Raw genomic sequence first — 26,135 nt, forward strand, 5'->3', positions numbered from 1 at the left:
AATAATTATTATTATTATTATTATTATTATTATTATTTTGAAAAGTGCTTTTTACAATGTAATCACATTGAAGGGTAAGTAGTCATATACTCATATACTCAAAGTACTATATCTCCATGTAACGAACAGTTCCTGCCGCCTGGTGGCGATGTTGCGGCGGTTTGACTTTTCTCCCCGCCGCGTCCTCCGCTGGTCAGGTGACCTGTCACGTGACTCCTGTCCACACGGAAGTGGAAAGCAGCTTCTGGGACGCGGCGGGCGCTCGCGAGGTAACCGTGCGAGCACACGCACGTACGACGACAATACTCCCGAAGACGCGCATTGTTCTCACTATTGTTCTCATTCTTACTGTTGTTCTTATTATAATAATAATAATCATAATAATAATCATCATAGATATGACGCCAATAACCCCAAGCCTGTCTTTCCAGGGGGGAGAATTCAAAGGGATGCCCGCGCCGGAAGCGGTGCGGCTGGGCCGGAAGCGCACGCTGCCCGCCTGCCCGAACCCGCTGTTCCTGCGGTGGCTGCACGAGCTGCGTGACCAAGCGGCGGAGCGCGGCCTCAAGACGCAGCACGTGTACCGCAAAGTCCGAAATAATAATAATGATAATGATGTTAATCAAGATGATTAGAATAATAATGATGATTAGAATAGTGATAATCATAATGATTAGAATATTGATAATAACACTGCCCCCTCGATCTGCCGCTGGGCTACTCTAGAACCAATCCAAAAATAAGAATTCAAAGGGGGAAAAAAAAAAAACGACGATCCAAACAGAAAATGCAAAAAAAAAAAAAAAAATTCGAACATTTTGACAATATAGAATAAACCAAAATAAAAAATGTTTTAACTTGGCAATATACAATATACTTAAATTTAGTAAACTAAACGAAAAAATTGGAAATATAAAAATGTAACCTTAAAATGAACCCCCCAAAAAAGACCCTGAAAATGTGGTAATATATGGAAGGAAGCAATTTGTGCACGTTTTTTTAATATATATATATATATATATATATATATATATATATATATATATATATATATATATATATATATATATATATATATATATATACACACACACACACACACACGACCCGTACTCGTATTGTGTGTAGGAGGGTTGAGTGTAGATGCAGGATGTGTGGGGCAATAGGTTGTATTGTTGTTATGTTAAAATAGAAGAATATCAACACGGTGCACACGCCTGTCACCTGCCGGTGGAAACAAGGCAGTGACGCCAAATCATCATCGACAACCTGACAATCATGAGACGATTAATTCGAGGGATGACTCCCGCTCCTCCCCTCACATCTTATTGACACTACATTTTCACGAGATATAAGTCGTGTGTGTGTTGTTATGACCAGGCAGGTGTGTTATGTCTGCAGGCCATCAGCTCCCTGGAGAAGTACCCGCTGCCTCTGCGGAGCGCCAAGGAGGCCAAAATTCTGCAGAACTTCGGAGACGGGATCTGCAAAGTTCTGGATGAAAAACTGCAGCGATATTACCGGGACAACGGTGAGGAGCGGGCGGACGAACGGACGGACGGACGGATGAATGAAAGGACTGATTGAAATGCTCTCTCTCAGGTCCAGATGCCCCCATCCACTCCCTGCCTGAAGGTGCGCCCTCTGCTGGTGGCCTAGATAACAACAATAGGGCGCCCTCTAAGAAGGTAGGTTTGTGTCCTGTGATAATGATGTAATATTGACCCATCATTTTTAATTTATCATATGTGGATTGGGTCCAGTTGATTTGATTGATAATCCCACTTTATGCTTTTTACACATGTTAATTTATTACCTAGGTAAAAATACATTATTTCATTTTATTTTTATTGTATTTTATTCTATATATTTTTATCTTATTCTATAAGTATTCAACTTACTGTATTACGTTTTAGGAGTCAGTTAGTCGGTCTATTAGAAAGGAATTTTTACTTTTTTTTTTTTTTTCCTAACACATATTGTGTGCTATCACCGGGTGCGTTGCATTACATTTCACTGCATGTATGTATGAAAGTATGTATATGTATGTGACAAATAAAAAAATCTTGAATCTTGAATCTTCAGGATATTACATCTGTGTGTCAAAATTCACTTTAACTTGCTTTGACTTTGTTACACTTCTACGCACAATACTTTTATGGTATTGACTGTGTTGCCTCAACATATATTCTTTTTTTTTTTTTTTTTACATTTAATTAGTTCATCTTTTCAGCTTCAGTGAGTCCAACTGAAACTTGAAGTTTGTTTTTGGTCAACGCTGATAAGTTAAGCCATTTTCATTATTGTATTTATTATGGCTTTATTTATTTATTTTCTTATTTTTTTATTTATAATTGTTTATTTATTTAATTTATTTCTTCTTTTTTTTTCGTTCAGGAAATAAATTCAACATCACTGGAAATTATTGTTTTTTTAATTTGTCTTTCTAGTCGAACGTATCGAGGAAAGGAGGGATGGAGTCTGAAGGAGGAGGACAAGGAGGGACGAAGAAGACAAAGAAAAAGAGGGAGTACGTTCCTCAGAACAGGTCTGGAGGCCACGCCGTTCTGCTCGCCCTCCACAGACACAACCAGGTACTGCAACTACACATGACTACACAGTACTACACACAAATACACACTGCTGCACAAGCCACTTCCTGTCTAAAGACAAGTAAGCGCCATAGAAACCAAGGCCTCTTAATATGCCTTTTTTTCAAAATCCCTTTAGTATAGTCAATAAATCAAAATGATTGTTATTATTACTGTTATTATTATTCAATAGTTATTATTAATTACTCTGATGAAGGCAGGTGGCTGAACTGGAAGTGGCAGAGTTGAGGATGTTGAGATTTTCATTGGGAGTGACAAGAATGGACAGGATTAAGAACGAGTACATTAGAGGGACAGCTCAGGTTGGACCGTTTGGTGGAAAAGTGAGAGAAGCGAGATTGAGATGGTTTGGACATGTGTGTAGGAGAGATGAGAGTTACATTTGGGAGAAGGAGGCTGAGGATGGAGCTGCCAGGCGAGAGGAAAAGAGGAAGGCCGAAGAGAAGGTTTATGGATGTGGTGAGGGAGGACATGCAGGCGGTTGGTGTCAGGGAGGAAGATGCGCAGAACAGAAGGTGTTGGAGGCAGGTGATCCGCTGTGGCGACCCCCAACGGGAGCAGCCCAAGGGGGAAGAAGACTGATGCCCCTGCAAAGCTTTAGCTGCAGTACCACACCTCGCAGCGTCGCACTCAAACAACACAGAAACTGCCAGAGAGCCTCTCAAAGTCTTTTATATGGTATTAAAATCCCTCTCATTTTTACTCATTACAATTTTTATTTATTTATTTTATATTATATATTTAACTGAATCATATCCACTCATAATGGCAGTTGAGTTTGACGAGTTTAGTTTATTTATTATCATTAAAAACATTATTGAGGTATGTATTATTATCACTTCTGGTCTCTCCTCACAGAGAAATGTATTGTTATTTAAATTTTCTCCAAAATCCAAAACAATGAGTTCAAGATGACACATTGCTCAACAATTGTTGTTGTTATTGTTGTTCTTTTTGGGATTGTTGTGGTTGTTTTGTCTATTGCGGATGTTATTCTATGAATCAGATCAAATTTGCTCTCGGCTGCCCCTGGCGGTAGTCGGGTGTTTTACGTTGGGTATTTTCTCTCTTTAAATGTGTGTGTGCGTGCGTGTGCATGCGCAGGTGGCCGGCAGTAAAGGCTACATGTTCAAGATGGAGCTGCAGAACGAGGCTCAACCGCTGTGCGACAAGTCCTTCACTGTGGTGAGACACACGCACACACACTCATTGAGAAACACACACACATACAGAAACACACATACAGAAACACACACACAGAAGCACACACACACAAACACTCACACACAGATAAACACACACACACAGAAACACACACACCCACACAGAAACACACACACACACAGACACGCAAAAGTGCACACACACATGGAAACACACATAGAGACAAACACACAAATTAACACACACTGAAAAGCACACAGAAACGCGCACACAGAGATACGCACACAAACACACACACAGAAACACACACACAGAAACACACAGAAATGCACACAGAGAAACACACACCCTAACCCTCCTCCACCTCTCTTCCCCCTTCCATTCCCTCACTCCGCACTCCTTTCCTCCTCTCTCCTCCTCCCCCTCCGCCCCCTCCATCCCTCCCTCCTGCAGCCTGAGCTGGGCAGTAAATACACGGCCTGGTCCTCGGTCAGTACGTTGATCCACAAGAACCTGCTGCTGAAGACACACAACCCTGCACGGTACACACACACACACACACACACACACACACACACACAAATCTGATGGTCAACCCAGTTAGTGAAGTTCTCCCTCTCTCTCTCTACCCCTCTCCATTTATTTTTCTATTCCTCCCTCTCTCTTGCTTCTCTCCCTCTGTCTCTTACCATCTCTCCCTCTCGCTCCTTCTCTTCCTCTGTTTCTTCCCGTTCCTTTCTTTCCCCCTGTCCCCGCCCTCCCCCCCTCTCTCTCTCCCTCGCCCCCCCCATCTGTCTGTCTGTCACTATACGTCTCTCCCCCTCCATCTCTACCTCTGTCTCTGCCTCTCCCCCTCTCTCCTTCTCTTTCTGCCTCTCCCCCTCTCTCCTTCTCTTTCTGTCTCTCCCCCTGTCCCCGCGCCCCCTCTCTCTCTCTCTCTCTCCCCCCCCCCCTTTCAGGTATTCTCTGACGGAGGAGGGGTCGTCTCTGGCCGAGCGACTGGAGTCGGCCGAGCAAGGGGGCGACGACGGAGGGAGCGAGAGAGCGAAGGTGAAGAACTGTGGTGACGAGGAGGGGGAGGAGGGGGATGAAGAGGGAGTCGACCTCACCGCCAGCGACCAGGACGACAAAGAAGAGGAAGAGGAGGAGCAGAGGCCTCGGTCAGTTTTCAAAGAAACGAGGGAATAAAGTTTGGGGATTTTTTGTACTTTTTATTTTATTTCGTTTTTTTCCAATTCCACTTCCAGTGCAGATTTTCATCGCAAATCCCGAACTTGAAATTCCTGCTTTAGACGATCTTACCACTGTTTCCTTCCCAAAGCCGGAAACAAATCATATTTATATGTTTATAAAAATTATTTTCAACATTTTATGATATTTTACAAATATTTTCAGATGAATATTAGGGGTTAAATAACCTTGGATGAAAGGATTTGGGAATTTGGATGAATCTTTCAATGGATGCTGGTGATTTATCGTGATTTTGGATGTTCATCATTTCGGTGATTTTCTTTTTTTTTGGGGTGGGGAAATTCGGGTGTGGCAGCAGCTCAGTGTGGAACAGGAAGTACAGAGTGGGAGTATACAGTATACACTAAATTCACAATGTATACGTTCGGATATAACAGCTCCAATTAAAGTAATATCATAATTAATGGTTCCAGAATACCCCAGCGTAGTTATTTTCACCTAAAACAAGAGAATAGTTTTACAAATATGAGATAAGTTTATTTTATATAAACTGAATTAAATTGTCTCACATTTTACAAATACACACACAAAGCAACAGGTAAACAATACAAAGATTTACCGTTATCTTACACAATTTGTTAAATATTCAATATTCCTTCAGCCATTATTGGTTCAGATCAATTTATACGTCAGAATTTTATCTTGACTTCAACGTTTCTAAAAAAACGGTTCACATGTTAATCTTCCATTAACTCCCGCCCCACGCCAGGACCGTGGTGAGGCCGGCCTGTGGATCCCAAGCAGGGTGTCCGGCGGTTGGGCGGCCCGCCTCAGGAAAGTCTCAGGCTCCAGAGACGACCGGCCGGAGGCCAAATGCGGGGATCCTCCTCCCTGGAAGCTACGACATCGTCCTCTGCGTCGACTTCATCGAAACCACCGGGTGCGGCGCACATGCACGGCAAATTTTAGGGCTGGGTAGTGGTGTGGGACAGGAGGGAGTATTGTTGTGGGATGTCACCATTCACTTTAAATTTTGGATACGATATATCAATGTAATAGCGATTCAAGCCAATATTGACGTGAAGGCTCATTATTTACATTACAAGACAAGACAACGTAGGCCCTTTACACTTTATAAACATGGGCCTTAAAGGTAATTTAATACATTTAAATTTGAATTTATAAAGTCTTAATTTAAACATAAACATCCATCATTATTTACCAATTTTAACCAAAGATTAATATTATAGATATAGATAGTATTATTTGATACATTCAGAAATTGAAACAACATAATTGTATCATATCGGTGTCAATATCGGTATCATATTAAGATCGTATCGGTATCATATCCTTGTCGTATTTTTATCAAATTGGTATGATGTCTTAATTGAAACGGTATGATATTTGTATCGTTATCGAATTGGTATATCAGTATCGATATCATATCCGTATGATATTGGTGTATCATCATATTATATCATATCGGTGTTAGTATGATATTGATATCGTATGGGTATGATGTTTGTATTTTATCATATCGGTATCAGTATGATATTGGTATTGTATCCGATCTGTATCACTATCATATCGGTATCAGTATGATATCAACATCTTGTCATTATTATATCGGTATTGTATTTTAGAGCTATCAGTATGATATTGGTATTGTATCAGATCTGTATCACTATCATATCGGTATCAGTATGATATTGGTATCTTATCTGTATCATATTAGTATTGTATTATAGAGGTATCAGTATGTTATCAGCATTGTATCAGTGTCATATCGTATCAGTATGATATCAACATCTTATCAGTATCATATCGGTATGTGTATGATATTGGTATTTTATCAGATCTGTATCAGTATGATATTGGTATCTTATCTTTAGAGCTTATTGTGCGTAATCACCGGGTGTCATGACATTTCACTGCATATATGTATGACCGTATGTATGTGACAAATAATTTCGTGAACTTGAACTTATCAGCATTGTATGATATCGGTATTGTGTCAGATCTGTATCAGTATGATTTGGTATCTTATCGTATTGTATCATACCAGTATCAGTGTGATATCTGTATCTTATCGGTAATGTTTCGGTATCAGTATGATATTGGTATCTCATCGGTATCATAGTGGTATTGTATTATAGAGGTATCAGTATGTTATCGGTATTGTATCAGATCTGTATCAGGATGTTATTGGTGTCTTGTCTGTATCATAGCGCTATCAGTATGTTATCTGTATTGTGTCTGATCTGTGTGAGTATCATTTCGGTATACTTTCCTGGTATCATATCGGTATTGTACGGTATCTGTATAGAATCGGTATCGTATTGAGTTATCTAACCCAGCCCTAGTATAATAAGTCCTTTATGCCTTGGTGAGAGTTGTGACGTGCATGCATATCAACGTCATTTCTGTGTTTATGTACAATGAACGTATAAATGTGTGAACTGTTTGTGGGGGTGTAGCGGCAGTGCGCACCGGAAGCAGGATCTGGTCAAGGAGCTCCAGAGGAACGGCGTGACCTTTGACATCAGGAAGCTGAACGTTGGGGACTTCATGTGGGTGGCAAGGGAGAAGGTGGAGCCCGTCCCAGGTAGATAATATAGATATGATATCCATATTTATACAGCATCAATATCACATTGTTCTTTGATTTTGCATTCTGTCGAATGCTATTTTTTTATTTTAGCTCAAAATTTTCTTTCCCCTTTTAAGAAAAAAGATTGTGTGGAATTATGTCAGATTAAAACAGCACCATGAAAGGTGTGAGTCATGACAGTTAATCAGGGAGATGAAAATGAAGTACAGTACAGACTTCGGATTATGAGGACACTAAAAGATGAGGACAAAATTAGGTTAGTTATGATACTATGAGGAATTTGAATTAATTGGACAAAATGACGATATGCATTTTTAGATTATGTGGACACTAAATAAGATAAGATAAAAAAAAAATACTTTATTAATCCCCAAATGGAAATTCCTGTGTTGCAGCAGCAATGACATACATGGTAAAACACACCAGAGTGGTAGGTAGGTTTTAATGAACTACTATATAAATAATCAAATAAATTATTGGGTCAGAATTGTGGGCTTTTGAGGCTAAACAATTATGAGGAAAACAATATTTGAGTAATTATGAGAATATGAGGGTATTCAATTATGAGGACTATTTATGATATTTATTATGAGATTTCATTATGAGTTTACAAGGCCAAAATTATGAGATGAACTTTGCGATTATGAGGACATGTCTCCTGACCCTCCCAGTGTCCTATTAATGGTGGTGTGTATTCAGGAGTGTTGTCCCTTTGAAATCACACACACACACACACACCTACCTACCTCCCTCCCTCCCTCCCTCCCTCCCACCAGGTCAGCTTCGGGCCCCCAGCGGCAGGGAGTTGGCCCTGGATTACATTGTGGAGAGGAAGAGGATGGACGACCTGTGCGGCAGCATCATTGACGGGCGCTTCCGCGAGCAGAAGGTGTGTGTGTGTGTGTGTGTGTGTGTGTGTGTGTGTGTGTGTGTGTGTGTGTGTGTGTGTGTGTGTGTGTGTGTGTGTGTGTGTGTGTGAGATAAAGTTCTACATATTTTGGGATAGAGTTTTTGGTTCATGGGTTCGAGGCTCCCCTCTCTCTCTGTCCCGCTCTCCTTCTCTCTCTATCGCTCCTACTGTCCCTCCCCCTCTCCCAACCCCTCTCTCTTTTTCTCTCCTTATTTCCTAATCTATCTCTCCCCCTCCTTCTCTCTCTATCCTTCTGTCTGTCCCTTCCTCTCTGCCTCCCTCTATTTCTCTCATCCCCCCATCCCCCTCTGCCAGTTCCGTCTGAAGCGCTGTGGCCTCCGCAGGCCGGTCTACCTGGTGGAGGAGTGTGGAACTGCAGCGTCGCACCTCAGCCTCCCAGAGGCCACGCTGCAGCAGGCCATCACCAACACACAGGTACACACACACACGCACACACACAACTGTTAATGATACATGTATTAACAGGGTTCTCACCAGGTCCTTGAGGTGCTTGAAGTGCATGCATTTCATCCCCAGAAATTGAAGTGCTGGAATCCCTTGAAAATTGCCCCTTTTGTGCTGAAGTGCTTTAAAAGTCCTTGGGAAAAAACGCCACCGTTGAAAACCTGTGATGTTCACACTGATTTTGTTATTCAAAGACAATAAAAAAAAAAGCCAGAATCACCTTTACGATAGATTTAAATAGACACTTATAATATAGTCGAGGACAAGCAGATTAATAATAGATTTATCTATAGAGAATAATTTTACTAATATTAATAATAGACAATGCGATTAAGATTATATTATGTTTTACGAATCACATTGGAAATGTATTCGTTTGGAATGGAAGGAATAGTGCCTTAAAAGGTACTTGGAAGTCCTTGAATTTCATTTTGTAATGCCAGAATGAACGTGTGTGTGTGTGTCTCAGGTAGTGGACGGCTTCTTTGTGAAGCGCGTGCAGGATGTGAGGGAGTCGGCCGCGTACCTCACCGTGATGACCCGCCACCTGAGCAAACTCTACCAGGTACATTTCAACATCTCGTGTCGTTTGGATGAAATACAAATACATCCCATTACATTTGCAAGAAAGCGCGTGGTTTTGGAACGGTTTCACGCAACGATCGCGACCACCCCAAATCGTTGTCCGTTGATGAAGCCGGAGTTGGTCACGCCTGCCTTTTACCTCTCCTTCGTTTTTCCGCTCCCCACTTTCGTTCTCCTTCCTTCCCTGCCAGGGCCACACGCTGATCTGTCGCTCCAGGGAGCTGGAGGGGGATGGAGAGAGGGAGGAGGAGGGCGGAGGTAGAGAGAGAGGGAGTCCGTCCTGTTCGCTCATCTCCTTCGCAGAGTTCAACCACGGGGCCATCAAGAACAAGGTGTGTGTGTGTGTGTGTGTGTGTGTGTGTGTGTGTGTGTGTGTGTGTGTGTGTGTGTGTGTGTGTGTGTGTGTGTGTGTGTGTGTGTGTTAGTGTGTGTGTGTGTGTGTGTGTGTGTTAGTGTGTGTGTTAGTGTGTGTCGTGTTTTTTATTGTTATTGCTGCGATTTGTTTTATTTTTAATCTTCTCTGCATTTTTCGGGCTAAAAGTGTCTGGAACAAGGCAACCACAGTACGCACAGATGTGGATGAGGTATCGTTAGAACCGGGATGTCTTGTCGTTGGAGTTTGATCGATAAAGATCTACATTTGGAGACGAAATTAGTGAAAACCTGTCGGAATTTCACCAGAAGCAGAGGAACATTGAGGCAATTTGATTCGTTTCTGGAGCGGGGCGCTTTGTGACATCATGAACTGAAGTCATATCGGTCGGGTTTGCGTCTCTGGCTGCTCATTGGCATTCGGAGGGTTGCACTGTGGAGACCGCGTAGTGGTTGCTCCGCACGGCGTGAAACCAGGAGACGACAGACCAGGGAAGCCAATGTTCAATGTAAACTAGGAAAATTGTGCTGTGTTTCAGAGAACCTGAAACACTGCAATACATAGTTAACATAGCTAAACTGGACCCTGTGTATTGCTGCCTGCAGTTATTATTATTATTATTATTATTATTATTATTATTATTATTATTATATTCGGGTCCACAGACAATACCTTTCAGACATCTTGTCGTTTGAGTTTGATCAATATCAAATGTTTCAAACATATTGAGCTAACCTAATTTTGAACTCACTCACTAACAAGTAAAATGAAAAATGTTTTGCAGCTTCATTCAAAAGCTTTGGAAAAATAAAAAATAAATGGAAAATGCTGCGTCATTCAAACACACCCACTGACTTTCCCCTTATGAAGCTGCATTTATTATAATTGTTTTACAATGTGAAGAACAATTTTAAAAGAGTGTGTGTGTGTGTGTGTGTGTGTGTGTGTGTGTGTGTGTGTGTGCCCAGTGTCAGACGGTCTCTGAGGTGTTCGCCAGGCAGTTGATGCAGATCAGCGGTCTGTCTGGAGACAAGGCGGCGGCCATCTTGGAACACTACAGCACGCCACACAGGTGAAGCACGCATGTCTGCCTGCCTGCCTGTCTGCCTGCCTGTCTGTCTTTAGTATACATAATAAAAGTCTCTCTCTCCCCCAGTCTCCTGGCAGCCTATGAACATTGTTCCACTGAAGCAGAACGAGAGAAGCTGCTCTCCTCCATCCGATATGGGAAACTGAAAAGGTACAACACTCGGTGGTGTGATCATAATGGTTGGATGGATATTTCGATGGATGGATGGGTGGATGAATGGATAGATATTTAGATGGATGGATGGATGGATATTTAGATGGATGGATGGATGGATGGATATTTAGATAGATGTGTGGGTGGATGGATGGATATTTAGATGGATACAAGGATGGATGGATATTTAGATAGATACATGGATGGGTGGACGGATGGATGGGTGGGTGGGTGGATGGATGGATGGGTGGGTGGGTGGATAGATATTTAGACAGACGAATGGATGGGTATTTAGATAGATACATGGATGGATGGATGGATATTTAGATAGATACATGGATGGATGGATGATGGATGGATAGATACTTAGATAGATACGTGGATGGATGGATGGTTATTTAGATAGGTCATATCATCGTAGTACTCTAGTCGTACTAGCACAGTTTAGCACGACAGGAACCATAGTATGCAACGTACCAGGATGACACGCTACATCCGCTACATCATGACAACCGTCAGTGTGGGTTGAAAAGGGTCAGAGGTTCATTATACTAATAATTATTTATATATTATATAAATTAAATAAATTAGTATATAAACTAAAACAAATTAATTAAAATGATATATATTTTATTTATTTGTATATTTCACATATTATATAAATTATATATATTATTAATAATCATACATATATTGTTTTATTTGCAGGAACTTGGGTCCAGCTCTGAGCAGAAGCATCTCCCAGCTGTACTGCACAACGGGACCGCTGGCGTAGACGTGCACGGGTTCATACCCAAAAATGGCTGCTACATTTTCGTCATTTTGTACTAATAAAGTTGTTCAATTTAAACAGCTGCTTGTTCTTTCTAATCCTTTGTCTCTCCATGGGAAGACATTTATATAGTCCCCATTTCGTCTCAGAACACACCTATGGGTTTGATGATGATGATGAGAATAATAATAATAATAACAATATTGTGGGGGCTTTGTGCCGGTGCAGTCGAGGAGATGACGAAATAATATCCTTTATTTCATCATCTCCTCGACCGCACAAAATATTTTTCTCTTTTTTTTCCCTCCCGGGCGATCCCAGTGATCAAACACCCGTATCGCCAATGTGATATAGTAATTCCACCTCAATCGTCGACCTTTGGTCTATCTTTTTGATGTTTGAGTTAGAATCTGTGTGTGTGTGTGTGCGTAAGATATAATGAAAGAAAGTCAAAAAAAATCCGGGGAATCTGAACGCACCATGGAGGAAGCAACCAATGGGAAGCTCCGGCGGAGGCCACGCAGAGAGACGCGCCCTCCAGCGGCACTTCGCACGCCCAGGAGCCGCTGTGTTACCCGGGCGGCGGTGGCGGACATGGCTCTGCTCCCAGCGGTTTTCGTTTGAATCGGTGGAAACTCCGGCTTGCGGGGAGTCCGACATGGAGCTTCTATCGCCGTTGGTTTGGTTTTGCGTGGTGCTTCCCATCGGCGCAGGTGGGTGGACGCCGCGCCGTCGTTGAACTGAAAACGAAACTAAGAAACTTGAAATGAATCTCACAGTTTTTAGGTGATCGACTGTGGATTCGTATCTTCGTTTTAGTGCGGATCATCGCTTAAGATGACAGGGCCGTGTTGCATTGGGGGGGGGGGGTCGTAAATTGGGCACTTCCTTGTGAGTTCCGTCGTGGTCCGACCGGGTTTTCCGACTTTAGAAAGCCGTTCCGCTCCTTGACTCTTTTCGAGAAACGAGGTCTGACCTCAGTGGAACGCAGCATTACAATACAAGGGAGGGGGGTCTTGGCTGAAACACTGTTTGTTTCACATTTTGATTGCATTTTTCATTATATTGCCTTGTTTTTGTTTTTTTTTAATTATTTTTAATAAAATAAATAACACAATTATCTGAGTTGCTGTGACTTGCAACTTCCCTCCAGGGATGGGATATCTACCTGGCTGCCTTTTTTTTTTTTTTTTTTTTTTTTTTTATACAATATTAGTGTTTAGCAGTTCCACCCGCCGCAGGCCACCAAGGGGCATTTTCAGGGCCCTCCAGCACAGAAGACGATGGGTTGTAGACACCGGTTTATTGTAGAGAGGAGCCTTGGTGGAATAAGCCAGCAGCAGATGTCATGACAGGGCTCCTATATTGAGTGTGTGTGTGTGTGGACGGGGGTTGTAACCTGTTGCTCGTTAGCCCAACCAATAAGCAACGGGTATGCAGCCACTCTGATCCCAATCACCTAGATCAAGGTCAGGTGTCAAACCATCCCATCCACACACCACACCGCACTGTGCTTTTAAATTAAATATGGGTTTAAATATGGAAAGCCTTTTAAGAGTAAAATGAATTGTACATTCGTTAAGTATGACTTTTTTTGGTCTTTGCGTGTGGCTGCAGGTAAATGTGTCTTGTCAGTGGTCGGCAGTAACGCCACCCTGCCTTGGATGCTGGACCAGGACGCTAAGAATTTATCCGTGGAATGGTCCCACGACAACAAGAGGGTCTTGGTGTGGCGCCATGGCTACCAGGTCGAGAAGCACGTTGACAGGTAGTGATTTGGGTTTGGGAAGATTCACCGCTTCCAGTTCCGTAAGGGGGTTTGGGAGGAGCGAGGGTGGAGGGAGCGGAGCAACCGGATGTTTGGGGTGGCGAGGTTCAAACAGTTTCCGGAACAATTGTTTTGAATGTCCGTTGATTTGCCGCCCATGACCTCTAGGATGCACTACCTCCGGGAAGAACTTTCTCGCGGCGACGTCTCGCTGAGGATCACCGACGTGCAGCTGTCGGACGCAGGAATCTACCGAGGCCTTATCCCCTCCACCAACCCGAACGAAGAAACATCCGTTCAGCTCGTTGTGTGTAGGTTGAGTTTTTACACCAAGGCAAGACACGTTCGGATCATGTAACTTTACTGATCCCTGTGGGGAAATCCAGGTATCATAGCAGCAAGAAACACTATTTAAAATAAACAGCCGCCATGATAGTAAATTATTTGATTTGATTTGATTTGATGATTTGCCCGATACACAATGATTTAATAACAACGTCAATAACTTTTTTTTCTTCCACATTCATGTTCTGGTAGGCGCATTGTCCAAGCTGAAGGTCTGGACAAACCGCACTGACGAGGGACTCGATGTGAAGTGCGAGGCCAAGTGCTGGTCCCCCAAACCGGAGGTCTTCTGGTTGGACGACACAGGAGCCACAGTACCATCCAGCGGAAAACACATCAGCACCGACGACTGTTCCACTGTCATGAGTGTTATTCGACTGAAGGATTCTCAAGCACACAGGTTTGGATTTGATCTAATATTTACTACTAAGGAAAGTTTGAGTGTGATCCAGATGCATAATCCAAAATCCTATTATAAATGTCCATGTGCCCCGCTACTCAATAATCAATAAATTCTATTGGAAATACATGAAACCGAGAATTAAACTAGCAACACTACAGCAAAACAAAGACTGTAGTGGCCTAGCAGCCCCATACTTCAGATACTGCTATTTAGCGAACCATCTTGAATTTATGATTAAATGAAGAAGAAACAGTCTTTATTTGTCACGCATGCTTGCACACACACACACATGCACATGCTTTGATGGTGGCCGGTGAAATGGATCCTCTGCATTTGACCCAATCTGGCTTGTCCTTCCTCCGGGGGCACAGCCAGGAGCAGTGGGCAGCATACGTGGACGCGCCCGGGGACCAGGTGATAAGTGTCCATCGCTGGTCAGACAATGATGGGTGCATGTTTTTTGGTGGGGGTCCTTACTGACGTGAGGTGGAGGAAACCCCATGTGAGCACGGGGAGAACATGCAAACTCCACACAGAAAGGCTCCTATTTGGGAGATAACCCACCGGAGCACGGTGCCAACAGCGCCCCAGGCGGGAATCGAACCCAGGACCTTCTTGCTGTGAGGCAGCAGTGCAATGCACAGCGCCACCATGGTGGCGCTGACACTGAACAAAGAATCTCAGGAGTTATCAATATCTGATCTCCCATTCCTTACTGAATCAATAAGGAAACATATTTGCTTTAATACCCCATTCATCGCAACAACTCTGTCAGCCTGGTGGAGATTCCTCAAACTCAGTAGTCACCCTCTATCTCCAAACAAATTCACGCCAATCTGGCACAACCCAGATTTTCTGGTTAAAAACAGACTGATAATCTTCAGGTCTTGGAAAAGACAAGGAATTACTCATCTGGAACACATTTTTGAAAACAATTCTCTTATATCCTTCCCATCCTTAACCTAAAGGTATAGTATCATCACAGCTTCCTTCAATTCCTTCAACGACAGCAGTCTCTAAATGTTAAAATCAAGATCGTTGATCTGGTTGCGCTTCATACTCAGTACATATGCCACACAATAGGCCTAGGGTTTGCAGGACGAGTGGGGTGGGAGCTATGTGGGTGGGGTGGCTGCGATCTTGCCCGTCACGTTCCTGCCTCGACGTGTTGCCTGCCCATCCCAAAATTTTAATTCCACTCATATTAGCTTAGAACACATACACTCACACACCAATCCTACTCCAAACAACACTCCACCAGACCAGGGTCTGCGGGGCAGGAGGGGTGCGAGTGATTCGGGCTCCACTCGCTCGGGGCTCGCGGCTGGGTGGGGCGTCTGGTCGGCTGTGTTGGGGCAGGAGGTGCTTATGGGGCGCAGGTGGGCATGGGAGTCCCGCCGGCTCGCCTGTGGAGTGGGCGGTTCGGGCGGGGTGTCGATGCGGGACCTGGCTCATGCGCCTGCAGTCCGTACCTGGCACCCGCGACCCGGGTTCTGTGCCTGCGGCTGCATCTTGTGTTTATGTTTTTCCATGTACATGTTGTTGTTTATTTCTATGTTTATGTTATGTTTAACCCTGTGGACCCACCACCTGTACCCTGTGGATCCACCACCTGCAGGGATAGGCATTGGGGAGGGGAATATGGAGCGTGAGATGAACAGGCGGATCGGTGCGGCGTCAGCAGTGATGCGGGCCTTGTACCGGACAGTTGTGGTGAAGAGGGAGCTGAGCCGGATGGCAAAGCTCTCAATTTACCAGTCCATCTATGTCCCAACCCTCACCTATGCTCATGAGCTTTGGGTAGTGACCGAAAGAACGGGATTGCGAATACAAGCAGCAAAAATGAGTTTCCTCCGTAGGGTGGCTGGGCTCAGCCTTAGAGATAGGGTGAGGAGCTCGGACATCCGGAGGGAGCTCGGAGTAGAGCCGTTGCTCCTTCGCGACGAAAGGAGCCAGTTGAGGTGGTTCGGGCATCTGATCAGGATGCCTCCTGGGCGCCTTCCCTTGGAGGTTTTCCGGGCACGTCCAACTGGTAGGAGACCACAGGGTAGGCCCAGAATGCCCTAGAGGGATTATATATCCCAGCTGGCCTGGGAACGCCTCGGGTCCTCCAGGAGGAACTGGAAAACGTTGCCGGGGAGAAGGGGGCTTGGCCCTGTTGTTGTTTGGTTCTATGTTTATTTGTCTCACCCATGTTGATTCCCCACCTTTTGGAGTAGTAATGATGATTAGTTGTTTAAAGACCCAAATATGGTAAAATAGTTCTCCAAAGAGTGGGGTTGGTGGTGGTTGTGTGGAGCAAAAAGCTGTGATCTTATCATCCCACAGGTCGTCCACAGGACAGAGTTATTGCAGCAGTTGTTGATGATTAAAGAATGAATGAGGAGCTGCATTGCAGGTTGAGAACTTGAACTCCACTTGCAGACTAACTCTGTCCTAGATGCAATGACACAAATACTCTGTGTTGTATGTTCTATTTGACCTGTGCTGACAGCACAGGTTAGATAAAAAGAAAAAGGAAAACGGCTTCTGCAGTCGATCTAATCCTAATCTCCTCTCCTAATTCCTGATCGAATGATAATGAGTCGCTTTCTTTCCAGCAAGTTGACCTGCCGCGTCCAGCACACGATCCGACAGGTCGGACCACCCCTTGAAATTGACATTCAGCTGCCAGGTATGTTATTTATTCTGTTATTTATCTTCATTAGTCAGGAAAAGGTGACATTTCGCAGCAGGTGTCCACCTGTGTTTGCATTATTGAGATTCCTTCAACCAACCGAGTTTTGTGTGGTGGGAGTTACGTTGCAATTCGATGTAAAAATGATGGAAAACATATTTTACCCTGAATAACAGTTTGACTAATTTTTGGAATCCAGTTAGCCACGCCAATCACTTTTATTTTAGATTTAGTTGTTTTCCTTGGTGTCCCCCTTCAGATTAACCAAACCAGTGTCACGGACGTCCCTCGGTTGTTCTCTTTAACCTCACCGCCGTCGCCGTTGTAATGCAACTTTATCTCGTAAAAACGTGATTTTTGTTTTTGTGTAAATACTATTAACTTCTAGATGATAAATCCTCAACACAGTACTTCCCCGTCCTAAACATGTATAAATGTAAATATGTGAAACGTGTGGTGAAACAACCCGTTCACATTTGGGCTGCAGTGGAATTAGAACCGCTCCCACCATCTCAGTAACTCCATAAGCAAACAAATCTTTCAAGAGAAAGAGGAATTAATAGCAACTGTCTGTGAATAAACTAGATGATGGAAATGTAAGTGTTTAAAAAATATATTCTGCTGTGTGTTTCTTTCTTTAAAAAAAATTAAAAATAAATTAAATAAAGTATGCGGTGGGTGGACTGTAGGCAGCAGCGCACGACCCGCTTTGCATTTCTCCAAACAAAATCCATTATTGTACATTTATTATTTTATTTTATTTTCCTGTGGTCAACCGTGTCCCGCACAAGCCTGGTGGCTTTTAAAACTTTCAAATGAGGCCTTGTAGATCTCATATGAGTTAAGATTCAGCAAATGGATTGCTTAATTTTTGCTTCAAATTTGTTCAGGAACAGATTTTGGTGGACTGATGAGGTCAGATAAGTGAGAATTTACAGACCAAATACGACAGAACCCCGAATAAAGCTCAAACCCCATTGGCTCACAGAACTAGGGGCCTCGGGAGGGTGGCTCCACCCATAAGAACCAGCCCGTTTTGCAACAGGATTGTTTAGAGGGATGTTAGAATGACTAGAATGCATGATCTGAGCCTTATTTTCAGCAAAATAACAAATCATAAACATGTTGGGTTTTTTGGGGGGGTTTTTACCCAGCGATATAAAACACCAACACTTTTCATGTATTCTGCCCATCTGCTTGTGAAAAAGTTTTACATTTCGTATCCATAAGCCCAAGGTTGTAAAAACAGATGCTCTTTAAAGTCTCGTCAGTCCAAATATTCAGTCGGGTTCGGCGCAGGGGAAGCGACGTGCCAAGAATGGGGGAAAAAAAATATTCAGCTCTGATCAACATTAACGGGGACAGTACATTTATTTCTCTGTGGCCCAGCCCTAAGTTAGACCAGCAGGTCCAGCCGGTTTTTCAAGGAAATGCAAGTGACAGTGTTGCTAAGAAATGCACAACATCAGTTTCATACTTAATGATGAGTTTATTCGTATTGAGGTGATTCTATTAACTTGTTAAACATTTTTTTAATCTCTAATTATTTTACGTATCTCTGCTTTTGTCTATTCACAGCTCAGGTTGAGCAATCCAGCACCAGCTTGATAGTTCTTGGTGCAATTGTGGGATTCTGTGTGCTCTTCATTGTATACATTTGGAAATGCACATGTCTTCCGGAGAAAAGCGGTATGAACCTCTGTAACGCAAGAAATGGGCTCTCAGTTCCTGATGGAGAAAAGGAGTCTCTCCTCTCCCAGCTTTCTCAAAAAGATGACCTCATAAAAAACCTGAAGCTGAGGCTTCAGGAGAGGTCTTACCGGCCTCCCATGAGTCCTGTTTCCTCAAATCACCCCAGCTGTCCACCAGATTCTCCCAAATGCAGTGGCCTGCCGCAGCACGGCCGCACCAGAACCGAAACTCCAGACACCCACAGAGCTCAACAAGCTCCCGCTGCCGGCACACCGCCCCGTGCTCCGACCCAAAGCCAAATGCAGAGAAACCAAAACGGTGTGGACAGGTCGAGTCGAAGCGGCTCAAAGCCCAGCACGTCTCCCACTGTCAAAGCTCCGAATGAGTCCCAGCACACTGCTATACCTCCCATGGCACTTCCAACTGGTACTCCATGGAAACAACACAAATCTAGTCATCGTAGTCGCAGTTTCTCCGACTCTGTGGCCCTAAATCACACCAAGTCATTCGCCACTAAGAACCCTTACAGTGTCCTGAGTCAACTGTCTGAGTAGTGGCTCGGCTTATTGGACTGTTTGCGCTGCTAGAACACTACTTCCTGGACACTGGCAGGGTTAGTTGCGGCCCGATACTACTGTTCTTTTGACTGTTTCTACGGAAATGTTTACGGAAATGGCATCCGATTTCATGGCATGTCCCGGCGTGATGGGACCACAGAAAGCGAGTGTGGCCAAGCACTTACCTGTGATGACAAACTGTGGCCATAATTGACCAGTCATTATCCTTCAGTATTGCTTAGCTTGATCCAGGGGGTCGGGTTGGTATGCTAGGTACCAGCCCAGACCAGGATTAGTTGGCCCAGGGAAAGAGCCAACCATAGCGGGCTCAAGGGTTTCGGCACGGCCGCAGGAGAGTGCAATAAATGGAACCTCACCAGACGTTTTATCACAGAAACCTGCCTTGTTGCCAAAGTGCTAAATTCAGACATAACTCATAATAATAATAAAAAAAAAAATAATAATTTGTATTTATAGGCCCAAGCCACAGGGCTTCAATTATAATTGTACAGCAGCCCCTTATTGTTATTGTAAGAGCAAAAAGAACCCCACATTCTCGGTAATTTTGAAGCCTAAAACTATCTGGAACAACGACTTGGACGTAACACATGAGCACGATTTAACGTCTTGTTTGAACCGCGCGGTCACAAAGACCTCGTCATCCAAATCGATCCACCTTCGGAGAAGATACTCGTGAAAAACGGGACAACTTTGACCCGAAATATCTAAATGTACAGGTTCCGATTGAGAATGTCCAGTTGAACCGTGTCCAGTGTGCGGAGTGGAGTTCTCTGGTCACTCTGTAGCGTTTGGACATTACCAAACCTCTGAGTTATGTGTGTATCTTTATCGCTTCATATCTGGTAGATGTCAGTAGATCTGTTAGATCGATATTTTAATTGCGTGGTCCACATTACCTTGCCGGATTATTGAAAAGAAGAATCAGAAATAATCCTTGAAATATCGACTGAGCGTCCCTCGACAACCCTGAAATGTGCGACTCAGTGATGAGTTCAAAATCCAAGCCGTGCACTGGTAATTACCCACAGAAATATCACTGAAAATCGAATACAATAAAGACACCATTGTCCAAAATATAAAAAGTACCGAAGATATGAGATGCGCTGAAACGTGATGCGTTCAAGTAAACTCGGAAAATCGTGCTGCGTTTCAGAGAACCCGGGAAACTATAAAACGCACACAACATGACTCAACTGGACCCCGTGTATTGCTGCCTTCAGCTGTATTTATTATTATTATTATTAAGATCAATAAAAGATAATTTTATCCAAATTCACACAGAGGCCAGATTCACACAGAACCCTCTTATGCCGTAATTCACATAGGACTTTTGCTTGATCCAAAATCTGGATTTTTGCAAAGACTTGTTTTTACCGTACTGAGTTTACAATTACATTGCATTTAGCAGACGCTTTTATCCAAAGCGACTTACAATTATTCAAACACCGACGGACGCAGCCATCAGGAGCAATTAGGGGTTAAGTGTCTTGCTCAAGGACACTACAGCATGCTAGCAGGAGGAGCCTGGGATCGAACCAGCAACGTTTAGATTACTAGAGGACCAGCTCTACCTCCTGAGCTACCATCCCCTTATTTATCGGTGCCTAAGAAATGTGAATGTGTTGATTGTAAATGGGCAACATCCAACTTCCCTCTGAGGAAGGTTGTGCAACGGAAGCATACAGGAAGTTGGGGTCAGAGCTGCTCGCTGTTTTTTAAATAATCGACATTCCGGCCTTTCAGCCTCCCACACATATCAACACTGGTGCAAGCACAAGATCGGTCATTTCTTATACTGTTCGGACTCAGTCATGGGTACACACACACACACATACACACACACACGCGCATGCACAGACACACACACACACACACACACACACACACACACACACACACACGTGCGCACGCACGCGCATGCACACACACACACGTGACACGGAAGCGTTGAACAAGGACGCGTTCATAGAGCTGCTCCACTTCCTGTCAGCGCGTTAAAGGTTGAAGACACTGCTTCAAAACCTTAAACCGTGTCTCAACCCCCTCACGATGCATTATGGGATGCGGTGTGCAGAGAGTGCCAAGGAAATTAGGAGTTATTATGATTTTTTTGGTAATGGAATGGATGATGAACAAATAAATTATTTTTATGCTGTGGTCTTTATTAGTTGGATAGTTTTATTTCTTAACTTGACTTTGTGTTTTTGGCTGTTTATCTTTTCGACGAGGCATGAGAGCAACATGATGAATGTGAATACACCAATCAGAAAGCACTGTTCACTGACGATCTGTTACTCACCTGTGTCAGCTACACACTCAGGCCTCAGGTTGAACTTTTTCTACAATTGATGTATTTATGTACCCAGTCTTTTATTCTGTGTATGTGAAAATGTTTTAGGATTTGTCTTAAAAACACCACTGGTGGCAATCCTGTGTAATGTGTTGTCCTGTTACTTTTCACATCCTGCTGTGGTGTGATAAATATATGCAAGTACGATATTTGGTTGGGATTATGTTAATTATGTACAATTATGGCTATCAATAAAAATAATACATTCCATAAATATTTCATTTCTATTCCTTGTTTCTCAGGAGATGTTATTTCTTACATCGCCTTTCATGACTGTTGATGATAATCATAATGAACTATAAAATATGAGAAAATCATATTTATGTATATGAATATATACCATTATTTATATATAGGATATCTACAAATGTATCAAATAAACTTTCATATATATATATATATATATATATAATAAACTATAATTTTATATAATTATATTATTTATTTGAATATCTAAAAATATTTAAAAAAAATTATATAAGTGAATATACACATAACCAAATAATAAACTAAAATATATGAATATTATATTATGTATATTGATGTTTAAAAATATATCAAACGAATAACATGATAAACAAATAAACTATAAAATATATTAATGTTATATTTCTGTATCTGAATATAAATAAAATCAATGGAATGAAGCAGCGCCAGTGGTGGCGGAGTGTCGGTGCTGGCGGTGCAGGAAGCGTTTGGTTTCAGTCCCAGTCAGTGTGAAGGGCGGCGGCATGGAGCCAACATCCCTCTGTCTGCTGCTGGGTGAGTACTGGATCAATAAAGTCCTCATGCTGAGAAAGTAACTCTCTGTCAGTCTTTCTCTTTCTGTCTTTCTCTCTTTCTTTCAAGGCTGCCTGGGTTTTGTTTCATCTATTGTTTATCTATTTGTTTATCTCTGATCTGTTGTTTTCTTTCCTTTCTTATTTTAAAACAATAATGAATTTACCTCTTATTTTACTTTATTTTCTTTCTCTCTTTCTTCATTCTATTTTCTAAAATGTTGCCCTATTTCTTTCTTGCCATTGTTTATATTTTTTTTATTGTTTTTCTTTCTTTCTTGCCATTATTTATTGATCTGCTTTGTTCCTTATTTGAATTATTTCCCCCTGGGTTATTTTGAGTCTGTTTCTTATTTTTCTTTCTTTCTTTCTTTCTTTCTTTCTTTCTTTCCATTATTTATATATTTATTGATCTCCTTTGTTCCTTTTTTCTTTCTTTCCTTCTCAGTTATTTTCTATTTTCCTAGTGTATTCTTTATTTATTTCTTTACTCATTTAGATCCTAGCTCTCTTCATTTTATTTTCTGTATTTTTTTCCCCATTTCTTTCCATCGTTTGTATATTTATTTTCTCCTTTTGTCCCTAATTTTCTTTCTTTGCTTATTTTCATGTTATTTTCACTCTTTACGTTCGTTATACTGGATTTGTCCGTTGGTTTGTTCTTTCTCCCTCCCTCCCTCTCTCCCATTCTGTCGTATTTCCCTCCCTCCCCCCAGCCTGCCTGAGCGTCACTCCGGAACGCTCCCAGTTCTTCCTGCGCGACACCGTGTCGCTGAGCTGCGGGGCTGCCGAGGGGTGGAGGGTGAGTCGCAACACCACCCTCGAAGGGGTGAGACCGTGCTCCACAGGGTGGGGCACTCCCTCCCAGGGCGTGAACTGCTCCATCCAAAACGCCTACCCGTCCGACAGCGGCGTCTACTGGTGCGAGGCGAAGGGCGGGGCCATGGGCCGTAGGGTCCGCATCAACGTAACCGGTACGGTACAGCAGTGACAGTGCAGCAGGAGCTCCTGAAATGAGATGACCGATGGGACGCTGTGGATTTGGATATCAATGTCCTCATCGGGCTCTCCACTGTAGATTCTACATACCATCACCAGATGGCGCCACTAGCTAGTGTTAAACATTAGAGCCCGACCGATATATTGGTTTGACTGATACATCAGTCATTATTTGACTTTTTTGACCCCATCCAGATCAGGGCTAGGCATTATTAATCCATACATGTTTGTTTACACTCGGCTCTCCAAGCAGTAAGCGATGCTGCGTTCGTGGGAAACTCGGAAAACAAATACATTTTGGAGGTGATGATGTGTTAACTGGTACTCTGATTATTATTTTTTTTTAATAAATGTGTGACATAATATCATCTTTTACATTTTTTTTATCTATCAAAAAAAGTCATTTGTGTGTTTATGTTCATAGAGCTAGGACTCTCCAAAATGGGGATCGGGATCGGACCCAAACCTCTGACATCGGTCACGCTCTAGTTAGCATTAGCATGGGGGACGTGAAACCAGGCGGAGACAAGTGGTTTCCCGCCACAACAGCCATTATTAACAGATTAGCGTTCATTATTCAGAAATAACTGTCCTCCGGTTGCGGCGATTGGCCGGTCAGAAGCGAGTATTCCAAAGATTTGCGTGATTATAACAGAGTAACAGAGTGAATAACAGAGTGTACCTTTTATTGGCATGATGATGAGTGATGGTAGAAAATATTTGTTTATATAATATCCAGCTTGTTTATATAATGGCCGAGGTTTGTTCCAACCCTTCCCTGATATTAAATATGTGAATAATGTTTTTCATGCTGCGTGGTCTTGATTTTGTCCTGAGACGGTCCGGTGATCCTGGAGAGTCCCGTTCGCCCGGTAACCGAGGGTGACGCTGTGACCCTGCGCTGTAGAGCCCAGAAGATTCCCACCTCTGACCTCTCAGCCGACTTCTACAAAGACGGCGTCCTCATCGGGACTGAGTCGACGGGCGAGGTGACCATCCACGGCGTCTCGGCGTCTGATGAAGGCCTCTACAAGTGCAGCCTCTCCGGCCTCGGAGAGTCCCCGCAGAGTTGGATGTCTGTCATAGGTCAGAGAGAACCACGTACATTTACATCGTCTTGTATAGGACAGTACTACGTGCAGAGTATTTGGAATTTGGATAGACGGAGCCAGAACGGAGCCCCGAGGGAGCGTTCTGAGTGCACGGCGTGGACGAGTGCGCTATCCCGCCCTGGTAACGTGCTAACAAGCCTAGCAAGCCTTTTACAAAAGAAAAAGCAGCTTGAAAGAGGGTCCGGATGCAAGAGGTCAGTCGTAGAGGGGGCAGGAAGGAAGTCAGCGCAGAGGGTTTGCAAGAAAAGTTTGCACCCTGAGCTTGTAGTTTTTTTTTTCCACCAAAGCCAAAAGTGCATTTTGTTTTTTTGTTACTTCTATAGGCTTATATTTAATGTTTACCATTAAGTTTAAGGACATCACCATTTTTTTCTCTTGATCTATCCATTGATGCATCTATTTCTATCCATTAGAGACGTCTGACATGGCTTTGTTTCCTCGCTGTAGAATCGATGTCTCTTGGTATTGGATTTGCTTGATCGTCTATATTTCTAGCTCAAAGTGCGGCCACGGCTCCGACCCTAAACACGCCCCCGGTCCCGGCTGCAGCTTCACCTTCGCCTTCGGGCCCCTTCCTGTCGGTCCCCAGGCTGGCGTCTCACGTGATAGTGGGGTTCCCCTACCTGCTGTCCACCATCCTGTTGGCCCTCATCTGCAGAGGCAGAGCCACAGGTAAGACCTGACCTGACCTTAAGACCACTGCGGTACTACTCGCATCGTACTGCAGTGGTGCGATGCGAGTAGTACCGCACGGTATTACAGTACTACTGCAGTGCGATGAGAGTAGTACTACGTCCTAGTACCTGATTCCCTCGTTTTCATTTTCAGCTCTGTCGGAGGACGGGAGAAGCAGCGATGTCATATAGGACTTTGCTGTGTAGGGTGTTTGTTTCTCAACCACCAACAACGGCAAAACAAAACATCATGGAAGTCAGCTCTTGTGTTGCAAGATCCAAGTTGCAAGGCCGCACCAATTCATCGAACTCAACGGTTCCAGCTCTGCGTTGAACAGAGCAAGTTTCACTCTTTTTGGAGATTCGGTTGGAGAGTCTTGATTCACCGACTCTTTGTTCATTTAATTCAGTTCGGTTTAACGCAGTGGTCCTCAAGCTTGTTTTTTTGTGGCGTGGCCCCCTCGATGATCATTATTCAGCTGAGTAACTTCACTCGCATGGGGAGAAAGCGAAAGAAAATGAACATAAAAGATGTGCATCGTATAACCGATCGTTATAAACACACTTTTTACCCTTTTTTACTCAGTACCCTGCAGTACCCCCGCTCGCCCACTCTTTTGTCCGAGTGACTCCAGACGGGGCCATTAAAAATGATCTGTCCGCTACGAGCGAGTCGCTTGCATCACCCCTAGACCATAATAATAAGCACAGTTCTCCACGCTTCTGGTGTTTTCGTGGTTTGCAGGATAGCGCTGTGAGGCCATGCCTGATGTTTTCGAAGCGGCTGAACTCTCTCTCTCTCTCTCTCACGCTGGATTGTTTTTTGATG

At 43.3% G+C, this 26,135-nt stretch overlaps 2 protein-coding genes across 3 annotated transcripts; both read left to right on the forward strand.

Moving 5' to 3' along the window:
• The first annotated feature begins 231 nt into the window (after positions 1–231).
• On the forward strand, positions 232–12,001 carry mus81 (MUS81 structure-specific endonuclease subunit). 2 transcript variants are annotated; one of them, XM_080023337.1, is made up of 17 exons: positions 232–269; positions 432–590; positions 1,402–1,531; positions 1,603–1,688; positions 2,451–2,594; positions 3,717–3,797; positions 4,230–4,318; positions 4,736–4,936; positions 5,737–5,907; positions 7,448–7,575; positions 8,358–8,470; positions 8,807–8,926; positions 9,426–9,521; positions 9,733–9,873; positions 10,883–10,986; positions 11,071–11,154; positions 11,866–12,001. In XM_080023337.1, exons 2-17 carry the CDS (start codon positions 450–452, stop codon positions 11,930–11,932), a joined length of 1,896 nt encoding a protein of 631 aa, XP_079879463.1. In that variant the 5' UTR covers positions 232–269; positions 432–449; the 3' UTR covers positions 11,933–12,001. The 2 variants fall into 2 exon arrangements, with proteins under 2 accessions (XP_079879463.1, XP_079879464.1); XM_080023338.1 differs by having other exon boundaries at positions 1,609–1,688.
• Positions 12,002–13,650: 1,649 nt separating this feature from the next.
• LOC307247245 (butyrophilin subfamily 1 member A1-like) lies at positions 13,651–21,920 on the forward strand. Its single transcript, XM_080023350.1, has 5 exons — positions 13,651–13,697; positions 13,866–14,008; positions 14,235–14,442; positions 17,046–17,119; positions 18,701–21,920. Exons 2-5 carry the CDS (start codon positions 13,867–13,869, stop codon positions 19,366–19,368), a joined length of 1,092 nt encoding a protein of 363 aa, XP_079879476.1. The 5' UTR covers positions 13,651–13,697; position 13,866; the 3' UTR covers positions 19,369–21,920.
• Positions 21,921–26,135: the final 4,215 nt, after the last annotated feature.

The sequence above is a fragment of the Zeus faber genome, assembly GCF_960531495.2.
Source record: "Zeus faber genome assembly, chromosome: 22".
NCBI lineage: Eukaryota > Metazoa > Chordata > Actinopteri > Zeiformes > Zeidae > Zeus > Zeus faber.